The sequence below is a fragment of the Amblyomma americanum genome, chromosome 5, assembly GCF_052857255.1.
Source record: "Amblyomma americanum isolate KBUSLIRL-KWMA chromosome 5, ASM5285725v1, whole genome shotgun sequence".
Classification (NCBI taxonomy): Eukaryota; Metazoa; Arthropoda; class Arachnida; order Ixodida; family Ixodidae; genus Amblyomma; species Amblyomma americanum.
The window spans coordinates 144,407,089-144,418,631 of NC_135501.1; the positions used below are offsets into that span (position 1 = coordinate 144,407,089).

The 11,543-nt window shown below is 45.4% G+C and overlaps 1 protein-coding gene across 1 annotated transcript in view; it reads right to left on the bottom strand.

The window, feature by feature from the left end:
* LOC144132808 (uncharacterized) overlaps window positions 1–8,171 on the bottom strand; it is a 31,715-nt gene extending 23,544 nt beyond the window's left edge. The window contains exons 1-3 of the mRNA XM_077665470.1: window positions 7,699–8,171; window positions 4,704–5,092; window positions 592–696 (exon numbers count right to left, since the gene is read on the bottom strand). Of these exons, the coding sequence (XP_077521596.1) occupies window positions 592–696; window positions 4,704–5,092; window positions 7,699–7,901 (697 nt within the window). The 5' untranslated portion in view covers window positions 7,902–8,171. The remainder of the gene's footprint in view (window positions 1–591; window positions 697–4,703; window positions 5,093–7,698) is intronic.
* Between the last annotated feature and the right edge of the window lie 3,372 nt (window positions 8,172–11,543).

The window sequence follows — 11,543 nt, forward strand, 5'->3', positions numbered from 1 at the left end:
CAACCTTCAACTGCACATTAAGGCCTCTTAGTATATGCTACAAAATAAAAAAAATGAAACTACCATTTCTATTCCCGTGGAAAGTGTAAAAAAGCAAGTTTCAATCATGAAGCTCTTGCAGAGAAACATTACAAAACTACGCAGCGCAACAAAGAGATTGATGAATTTCAATACAACCGCCCAACAGATCAAGTCTATACTTTCTAGTAGAGACATTTTTCAGAAGTTCCTAATTTGTAGGATATTACCTACAAAATGAAGTTCAAATAGTAAATTGTGGCATTTAATGTCCTGAAGCTACTCACTTTCTATCTCGGAATCCAGTGTGGTGGGCTCCAGATCAATATAGACCACCTGGGATGTTAACTGACATCGTGCACCACACAAAGCATTTTTGAAATTCACTTCCATCAAAACATGGCCACTGCTGCCGGGATCGAACCCACAACCCTGTGATCAGCAGCCGAATGTCAAAGCTGCTGAGCAGCTACAGTGGGCTTAATGAACTTCAATATATAACCGCCCAACATAAGTCTATTCTTCCTCGAAAACACAATTTTCAGAAGCTCCGACTGATTTGTGAGACATTACCTGCAAAGGGGAGATGGATCTCTCTGATGCCTGACCGGAAGGCGATGAATGCGTCCAGTGCCTGTGCTCGGCTCAGGTTCAGTAGTACCTGAGTCTCTGCTTCCACTGCAAATGGGGGTGGGGCCAAGAAATGAAGAAACAGGTTGCAGCAGTCCAATAAAGGCACAAATATGTCCAAACACAAGTGCAGTGTGTTTCCACCAAACATAAAACTGAAGAATAAGTGAAGATCGTAAGATCGTTTATTTTTTTTTTTCTAGCAGCGGCAATCAGATGCTACAGTGCAGTATGTCAATAAATGGACATTGGGGACAAACTGATATGGGCCTGTAGCAATAGATTACCACCTCCTCAGGTCAAAAAGGCTACATTTAAAAGCTACAAAAGTCCAAAAAATCAAATACAGGTGCCGCCACCATCGGCCATTTTCTCAGGAAAACTTCAATCCCGTCAATCCTTTTTTCTTTCTTTTTTTTCCGTGAATCTCCAAGGATAGGCCATACCACTTTTCACTTTCAAACGCTGATAAGGGAGTTGTTTTTGTTACTGAAGTTTTGAGATTGAATCGAGAGGCCGCAAAAAAAAAAAATTCCATTTTTAAACCAAATTTTCTCAGTAGTAAATGTGTGATAAATGTGTGAGTAATAAATGTGTGTACAAACATCAACCAAGGGACAAGCAGCCACACAACTGACTTTTTCAAATAACAAAGCTCACATATAAGTGACCACAGTGTCCCTTTCAGGTAGCCAATGCACAACTTAGTTCTATCTAATAGCATGTGTTTTGTTCAAAAGTTCTCGACTACAAAATGAAGTAGTTTCGCTGATGTGTCCTTTGCATGCAAATTTTGCAAGCTGTAAACGAATGCCTGAGGTGAGATGAAAAGTCTCATGAGTAGTGAAAGGCTGTTGTGTGACTGGCCAATCATGAACAGGAGTCAGCATGCAACAGCAGCAGCAGCCTGTTATCACAAATCCCAGTGGTGCTCAGTCATCCAACAGTCTTTTAAATGCAACAATATTGACAATAACGTTCAAAAAGTATCTATTTAGAAAGAAGCCTTATAGGTAAGAGTGACCTAAATAAAAGATTACTAAGCTGCAGTGCAGAGAAAACGGTCAATGCAAAAAAAAAAAAGCTTGTTCTGCTGCTGTGACAAGCTATAGCACATTTCAGGCACATCGCCAGGTACATTTTTTCGGGTGGGGCCCAAGTAATTCTTTGCATCAGGAGAAGGGAAGGGATGGAGAAGGTGAGCTGGATTTTTGGAGGGTGCCCTGGCCTCTGGACACCTGCCCTCTTTGGATTTGTGCCCAGCACAAGTGCAATGAGAGGTCCATGCCATAAGCATCACGAAAAGCAAAGAAGTGACTCTTTCCTACAAAAGGTTTAAACATGCATTACACATTGTAAGCATAAAAGAAATGCACACACAAGCAATTTGTGCCCAAATTTTTTGTTAAAGAGCACAGCACCGGTTTGTTATCAAAACGTCAAACAAACAACAGCATTACTGATTGGAAGTAAGCGTTTATGCTGCATTCACTGTCTAAGTGTCTTGTCTTCTCCCTTGATTCCTCATCTAATGAATCGACACTAACTACCCTCACTATAAAACTGAACCCTAACCGCAGTTTGGTTCTAGCATCTAACATGCTCAGGAGTGACGTCTCCAACCATTTCAACCACTTTCAAAAACCACTTTCCTTCGATCAAGAACTGGATCCCATGGGGCAAGCGTCTGAAACTTACCTCACAAGGCAGAGTGCACTAACAAACCATCTCCAACTGATGGCAGCCTAAACGAAAAGGGAAGGGCACCCCTCGTGTTGCATGTGAACCCATAAATTGTTCTGCCACCTCTGACGTACTAAAAGCAGAATGGTGACTCCCAAGTTGGGATGGTGCTAAGGTAGGATATTATACCATTTTTTAACTGCCACTTCAGTCTTTCAACAGGACACGGAATAAGTTAAACACAGTAAGCAACTGGCCGGTTTCAAGCCATCAGCAGTGATAAAGAGACATTAAACGAATGGTAAATAAACCGAGAAGCTGCGTGCTGCCCACTTCTTGAACACTGGATGCAGCTTTTATGGCAAGGGGGTCACACAATAAGGCACCGCTGGTCATATTTTTGAGACACCTGCCTTGTGCAAACTGCTACTGCGGCAACCTATAAAATGTTTTGAGAGTAAGCTTCAGAGCAATAAAGGCAATTTTTTTGTTTTCAGTCATAGCAAGCAGAAAAAGCATGCTTCATTGCCCAAACGAACTACCCCATCTTAGAACTCGGCCAAATAGCAAAAGCAGCCACGCAAACAGTGAAAGACATGCTTCACTACCAGTAGTACATTACTTACAACCCCACACGGTTCGCAACATTTCTACTGCATGCATTTTTTGTCATTTTTGCACTGTGTGCTGTGATGACAAGAGGCAATGCAAAAGAGAGACAGGACATGGAGTACAGACAAAAGCACACTTTATCAAATGAGTGTTCAAGAAGACAATGTTAAACATACAAATCTTTGGCTTTTTCTTTTCTTCATATCAATTTCCCTTTTACTGGCATGAGTTACATAGAGCCCATCTGTTATGTTGAGCCCATCTGAGAGGGCTCTACATAACTCATGCTAGAATGACTCTATTTCTTTTTCCCTCATGGTTATTGAAGGAGTGCTGATGCATTAGTCTAATGATCAGATGTCGAAAGCTTCCCAAATTGCTCTAAGTCTGTTACAATTTTGCCGTTATTGCGTTATATTATGCTACAGGTTACTCCAATGGTCCAAACAAAGCCATGAGTTTAATAGTTAAATGCAAACCAACAGCTATTTATTGCCCCCTAGATTTGCAGCATGTCCATTTTTGATCGTCACTGACAGTGTTCGTCCGTAATGCCAGCTTTGCTCCACAAACAGAGGACTAACCTCTGTCCAATAAACATACACCGCTGAGTATGCATGTGAGTAACATCTTTCATCAGAGTAACCACAAGTACCATGTCAAGTGCCTGGCTAGACTAACACCATCAGCAACATTAAAGCGTCTCTTCCTCTCATCAAATAACCTCTCTCCCACCACTAACTCTGAGCATTTCTCTACTCATTTCAAACACATGCCAAAAACCTCCTCCTCACCAGCATTACATCACATGTGCACATGCTGCTGCTAATAGAAGAATACCTCGGTAAACATAGAGCTGGTCTTGGAACCAACAGACCAGCAATACAATTTTAGTTCGACCAGCAGCAAATGATTCATTTCTAAACTTGCCTGTCAATAACAAACTGCACTTCGGCAAAACTGTGCGAGGCTTTGAAGACAGACCACTGATTAGCAGCTGAATGAATGCATTTGCATCCGACAGTTGGCTGAACCTGCTTGATTGCATCTGCTTCCTTGCATTTCATAATTCAAATAAGCAGGTGGGCTGATGAGATTAGTAAGTTTGTAGGGATAAGGTGGCTGCAATTGGCACAAGGCAGGGTTAACTGGAGGTATACAGGAGAGGCCCTTGTCCTGATGTAGGCATAGTTAGGCTGCTGCTGCTGATGATGATGATGGTCAGAGCACCACTTTCTCGCATTATAATGATAGCCGGTTGCACACACTAAACAGGCCACTGGAAAATCAGAAGAAATAAAGTTTGCCAAAGTGCCGAAATGGGCTCGTGTGATTACGTTTGAAAAAGATTAAAAAATTTACGGATGATTACCAATAGTGGGTAATGCAAAATTTGAGCCAGCTCTTCACATGCCATCTGCCACCACTGGCAGGTGGCGCGTTATGCTGCTAGCCACCCTCCGGGATCTTCCCATGGCAGCCACCTTCCAGTTGTGCCAACATGCCACCTGTCACAATCTTACACACGCCACATGTCAGGTGGCATGTTACACAGACGACTATGACGCGGAATGCAGGAACGAGCTCCTAAAAGCTGTGCTCTAAAACAATGAAACACAGGGAGGAAACACTTTACACGACAATGTCACTTTGTGTTGTGTCTTGCCAGTGTCATGTTAAGCATTTCCTTTCTCCCTCCCATTGTTTTTTTGCAGTAGCTTTTTTGACGGCTCCTTAAAAAAAATTGGGGCTACACATACCAGCCATCTGGCGGCGATCCAAATCCCAGCCGAACAGGGCATCCATGTTGAGCCCCGACCCCGTCTTGTCGAAGCAGTAGTCCCCTGTCCGCTCCGCATAGTTCCTCCCATCAGGATTTGCCAACACGACAAGGTGCAGGTCGACCTTCGACAAAAGCGTCCGACTGAGCGCCCCTTCGACGGTATGGCTGGGAGCCGCGAGCCCCGCGAACAGGTGGCGCAGGAAGTGCAGGGCGCTCTCGACGGTCACAAGCTCACCTCCGCGCTGCCCGAACGAGAGCAATGCGCGGACCTTGAAGCTCCGCGGCTGTGGACCCATGTGCGGAGAACTGTCCGAGAAGTTTGCAAGCCGCACGACAAGCTGGGAGAGCCCATTATGCGATTTGAACCTGCGAACAAGGATTCAGTGATTCAAAATAAGCAACACAATGTCACGTTGTCACGTTACGGGGTGCTCAAGGTCATACACTGAGAGACCCGACTAAGCCTCTCATCATAAGCTTAGTAGCACCAGTGTTTAAAGACACTAAAGGCAAATTGAACTTGGTCTGCAATGACACACTGCCGTATTTCAATGACAAGGAGGAGTTTTATGAGCTAGGAAAGCTATAAAAAGATAAGAAATGCAGACATTGGGATACAGTTCACAAGGAAACTTCAACAACATTGAAACCCTTTTTTTTTTCGGCAGGAGATCTCTAAAGCTAAAAGCTATGCCAAAACACCATTCACATTCAATGATGATCACTGAAGTCATTTTCAATCTTGATACCACGAGTTTGAATCTAGTGGTAGAAAATAAAGTGTTCCATTTTCAAATCTAATTTTCATAGCAAGAAATGCATCTTTTGTTGCTGAACAAATGTCTAAATAATCCCAAACAACGAAATAATCATTTTTATTCAGAACAAAAATTGGATGACATTGGCCTCACTGTCCCTTTAAGCATGCATAGATGCCCACCTTTTTCGCAGAGATAACGATAGACTTCAGTCTGTTGGCCTGTGATTTTTTCTTCCAACGTAGTACTGCCAAGTTTATGCTTTCTGTGAAGTTTTGGCAATTACTTGTTGGTGAGATGAGTTCACTTGCATCCACTACAATTGCATGCAATAAACATACAATAAGATTTTGAAAAATTTATTCAAGCCGCTTTACATCTCAGACAGAACCGCAATGAAGATTGCTTAAGGGCAGAAGTCCGCTATACAAAGAAGTTAGGTGCTTAAAATGTTATGGCTCAATCATCGTGTATCATGTGACTTCTTTAGCTGTAATATATATTTCCTTTCTTTGTTATTTTCCTTTATTAATGTTTACTGTTTGCAGTCTCTCTTATTTATTATGTGATCGCAATGAAGAACAAATCTGTTAACGCCTGTCTCATTCACTTGTTTTTTACAGCCGTTCCTTGGGTTGCTCTGCTCAAGTGCGACACAGGATATGCAACGAATTTACACGTAAGTTGATTACGGGTTGGACTTGAAGTATAAAGCTAATAAACGTAAGCTCGAAAGCAAACTTGCAAAAAAGCATTTCAGTCCATTCATTGTGAATGATGGCAGGAGATCATTCGTTTATCGTTTATGGGGGCTTAACGTCCGAAAGCGACTCAGACTATGAGGGATGCCACAGTGGACATCTCTGGAAATTTCGACCACCTGGAGTTCTTTAACATGCACTGACATCGCACAGTGCACAGGCCTCTAGAATTTCGCCGCCATCGAAATTCGACCGCTGAAGCCTTGATCAAACCCATGTCTTTTGGGTGAGCAGCCGAGCGCCATTATCACTGAGCCTCCGTGGCGGCCCTTAGGTTGTTCTGCTTAAGTGCGATACAGTATATGCAACAAATTTATGTTCACGATGTGCTGGACTGCAGTGTAAAGCCAATAAGCATAAGGTCGAAAGCAAATGTGTGAAGAAGCACTTCACGATCCATTTATTGTGAATGATAGCAAAAGATGACATAGAACCTTTTATTACTAGGTGTATTATGTGGCAGTTTTCGTTAAGGGGTTTGAAATGAAACACGAGTGTAGAATAGGTCACGAATAGCATGGCTACAATGTTATGGAGGTGTTAGCAGCTGTTTACAATCCTGCTGCACCGCGATCTGTGCATGAAAAAATATTTGGCGGCAAGAATTTTTTTTTCCCCCGATCTACAGCCAGTGGCAACCGCATTCTGCTCGTTTCTAGCAGTTACGACCATTTATTGCACATTAGTGAGCAGATGCCTGAGTGGCAGCACTCCCGCTCACTGCAACTGATAAAAACAATAGCGCTAAACGGCGCGTGAAGACTGACGCGCATACCATACAGCACCGAATAAATTTTACGTTAGCGCTGCATTTTCATTATTTTTTTACGGAGTGTCTAGTGTTCCGTCCAGACGGAACATTTGCTGCTGCTGCAGTTCCGTCCAGTGGTGGTGGTGGTGGTTATGTTGGGTTGGGTTGGCTTAGGTAAGGTTAGGTTTGGTTGGATTAGGTTAGGTTGGATTAGGTTACGTTGGTTTGGGATGGGTTAGGTTAGGTTCCGTCTGGACAGAACTCTAGCGCAAATCAAAGTTCTTGTTTGAGTTGGGTTACGTCAGGTTAGGTTGCGTTAGGTTACGCTGGGCTGGGTTAGGTTAGGTTCCGTCTGGGCGGAACTCTAGCGCAAATTGGAGTTCCGTCTGGACGGAACTCTAGCCACAGCCTTTTTTTATCTCAAGTGCAATATACGAGGTGCGTAACAGGACAGGCAACCTCGGAAACTACCGCATTTTGAAATAACAGGTTCTATACTATAAGCGCTTAGGAAGTAGGCGATATCAAATCGCCAACTGTTGCAAAAAGTGCTCTGCTTGATGCGTGCAGTTTCCCCAAGACGTCTGTAACCAAGAGCTCTTGCATATGTGACACACACGAACAACGGTGCTTTAGATGTCTGCGTTGACGCCCACGACGTCAAACCGACACGTTTCTCCGGAGAAGGGACGCATACTGCACCTGTGATCGACCTGAACGTAGGCCGGGTAGGTCTGGGCGAAAGCAGCGATTTCGGCGTAGACGGCGGAGAGGTTGTGGTACACGCTGTAGTCGGGCTGACTCTTCTCGAGAGCTAAACATCCGGCCATCGAGCACAGCACAATTAGCGCAGCTACCACAGTAGCCGGCTTTACGAAAGATCGCCATATGGGCACCACAGACATGATTTTGCTTCCACGGTGGCACTACCGCAGCGCGCCGGCTAAGCGAGCAGTGGGACCCGGTCGACAGCAACGTAGACCGGAAGTAGGGTGACGCTGGTCTATCATGTTGACGGTAGATATGACAGACCAAGGACTCTGCAGACGTGTACTTCTCGACAATGACATACGCGATGTCTACGTGTTGCGTGACATGACGCTCATGATGGGAGCAGGTGCCAGCCAACAAGAAAGTACGCAGTGCCGCGCCATTTTGTTTTTGAGCACGATGGCAGTGACGATGGGCCCGCTAGGCATGCTCCACAGCGCGGTTTTGGTTCTCTTTCTATGACGCGGCGTCCGAAGTAGACAATAGACAGTAGACAGGTTTAGTATAGCGTTTGCGTTTTTTGCGTACGCACCACGCAAGATGGTTGCGCACGCTAAATCCAAAGCGCGAACGACGCTTTTAGACGAGCGTTTGGGTAGTTTGGGGAGCGTTCCGCAACAGGCGCTCAGTGGACAAACAACGCCCAGGTTCAGCAACGTTTGGGTAAGTACCTAGCGCCACCACACGTCAGAAAAAAATACTGCCCTTTCGCTGTACTGCTCTTCAGTTCCAGATCTTCGTGTCAACCAAGAGAACGCTTTGAAACTTTGCACTCTTACACTTTTCAACTATCTTTTCATGCAATCGAAATAACTTACTTCCGCAGGTTCACACGATCGTTGGCCGCGTACTGGCTCAGCAGCAGCTCAGCTCGTTCGCGCACAGCGCGAACTGTGAACGCCTTCGCCGAATACTCGCTGAGAGTTCTTGCGATTTCGGCCCACTTGAGCGGGTTCGCGAATGGGTTGCATTCGCGAACCTAGCGCAGGGGCTCTATGTCATCCGCCACCGAAAAACGCGCGCGGCTGGCGGCCATGGTCTTCACATGTGTCCGAAACCGAAACTTCTGAGAAAAAACCCATACAAAATTGACACAAACGGCCGTTGCCATGACGACAATATAAACAGTTTGTTAGGCTTACAGGCTTGAAAATAGACTGCTATCTCAATGTTACCGCCAACTTATCACATATAACATTGTGTCCGAGTGAGATAACAAGAAGCGGAAGCGAATGCAACCATTTACAGCCAGTTGAGCGCCGAATAACGCATTGATGGCGTAGTTTATAACCGAAGCGTGCAAGTAGGGTGCCGCCATGTTGCCTCCGTAAGCCCCGCAGAGACAATTTGCTATTTCCAGAAAATTGCGTGCGTACGCTAAACGCTAAGCTTCCTTTAGCGTTCTGCGCCGCATGCGCATTCTACATACTCCATTTTATTGCGTACGCAAAGGTTACGCAAAGGTTTTGCGTACGCTATACAAAAAGTTTAACAGACATACCATATATGTTTACCAGAGATATATGGTAGGCAAAATACCCGAAAGAGCAGAAGAGCGGCACGCTAGCTTTATTTTGCTTCTGGTTACAGCTTTCTTCAGAATAGTGAGTATTCTTCAGCAAAGACAGTATGGAGGTGAGCAGAACTTCGCCACACCGTTGTGGTTCAGTCGTCCAGGATTAGAGCGCTCGGCTACTGAGCCCAAGGATGTGCGTTTGATCCCGGCCGCGTTTCCATGGAGGCTTAACGCAAGGCGCTCGTGTACTGTCCGATATTAGGGTACGCTATATGTGTAAATCAATCATGAGCCCCCCTTTGCGGCATCCCCCCTATATAATACGTGCATGCCGTGTCATACAAAAACAGCCGCCGCGGTGGCTCACTGGTTATTGCATGCTCCCTAGAAATATATTGTAGCGAGAGCTACACTGGGCTACCAGTTCAGCATTTCGTGGTACATGGGAGAGGCCAGTTGTGAGCATGCGCCGTTACCATGGCAACGAAAAAGGACCTAAGTGCGGCGTGCGCTTCGCCGCGGCCGCGCGCCACCATCGTAGCCGAGCATAACGTCACGCGGATGAACAGTTGTGCGCATGCGCCGATACCACGGTAACCAGAGAGACCCCACAGCTGCGCCGCGTTCTTCGTCGCCGCCTCGCCGCAAGTCGCACGCCGCTCTATCACCCGAACCCCGCGTCGCATGCGCAGAATTGCGTATAAAAGGCGGAAATGTAGTGGGCGTCTGTATCACAATGTTCGACATGCATACAGAGGAGAGTCCAGCCGCTGCTAAACGGCGGTATAGACAAGAGAGTATTAACTCTTCCGATCCTGAGGTTGTCGTCTGGCAGTCGGCTTGAACCAAATAAGAACGCTGGAGTATGTGTGTGCGTTAAACAAGGTATCACCACTGTCAGACACCTCCCTTTGATTGCGGTGAATTAATGGTGAAGCCTGCTGAGTTCGGCTTCTGGAAAGCGTCATTATCACCGAAGGAGTCTACGTGGCACCGGGAACATCTCCCAAGCAGACGATTCTTGTGGTTGCCACGTGTATACCAGCCTACGGCACGGTTTCACAGTTGGGGGTGGCTTTGGCTGATTGCAATAGGAAACAGGACTCTCTTAGTCAGTGTATGAAAGAAAAGTTTGACTTTAATTTAGCTTCGGACCCTCACGTCCAGACTACACAATGGGGAACTACTATAGATTTTGTATACTTAAGAGGCTCTACCAAATCGAAATACTGTATTGACAAAATTGAGACTGCTGCATGCTACTTCACAGATCATCGGGCAGTCTTCGTCTCTGCCAAGAAATGAATAAAAGATGTGTATACCCAATGTCCCTCATTGCTAAACATACAATGACCCCCACAAGCTCAGCCAGTGAAAAGTACCTCTCGCTACGCCACTGCCATTTTTTCTAGGGACCATAGTTATAGAATATATTTCCCTAATAATATATTTCTAGGGAAATATATTATATAACTATGACCCCTGGAAATGTAACCATAGTCATATGGTGCTCGATTGCTGACAAGACGCGGGTGCTGTCCCGGACGCGGCGGCTGCGCTTCGATCTAGACGAAATCTATACGACGCTTCGATCTATACGATGTCAGTGCACATTAGAGCCCCCGGTGGTCGAAATTATCTGGAGCCCATCACCATACGGCGTCCCTCTTAGCCTGAGTCGCTTTGGGACGTTAAACCCAATAAATCAAACCATATACCAAAGCTTTGGGTCAAAACTCTCTCGCAAATTGAAACGAAACAAAAGCATCACAAAGGTACGGTTTCGAATTATGTGCTTTCGACGATACCACATAGAGTCATAGGAAGGTAATACGACTTTCAAACTTGCGACCGCGTGCGCGCGTGTGTGCGTGCGGCCGCACAACATCAGAAATCAAGTACCCACTTGCGTCGCGGGGCCGTATGTTTGACTGGAACTGCTGGTGGATTCGAAGGCGCGGCTTGGCACAGAGAAAACTGTTCTTTGTTGTTTCTGTTTGGGACAAGAATATCCGAAGTGCACGCCTGCATGCGTCAAAGAAACATAGTGACAATATTTCGGTCACATGGTTTCTTCTTTGTAATGATATGTGAGACACTAGTATGCATAGATCACCACGTGAGATTCTCCGCCAACCATTAAATAATTTGTAATTCAAGTTCTTCTGTCACTTGTTTCGGTTTCAGTTCCAACAGCCAAGCGATGGCGATCGATATATGACGTCATACGTCAGTACAGGTCGTAACGTGAGGCATGAAG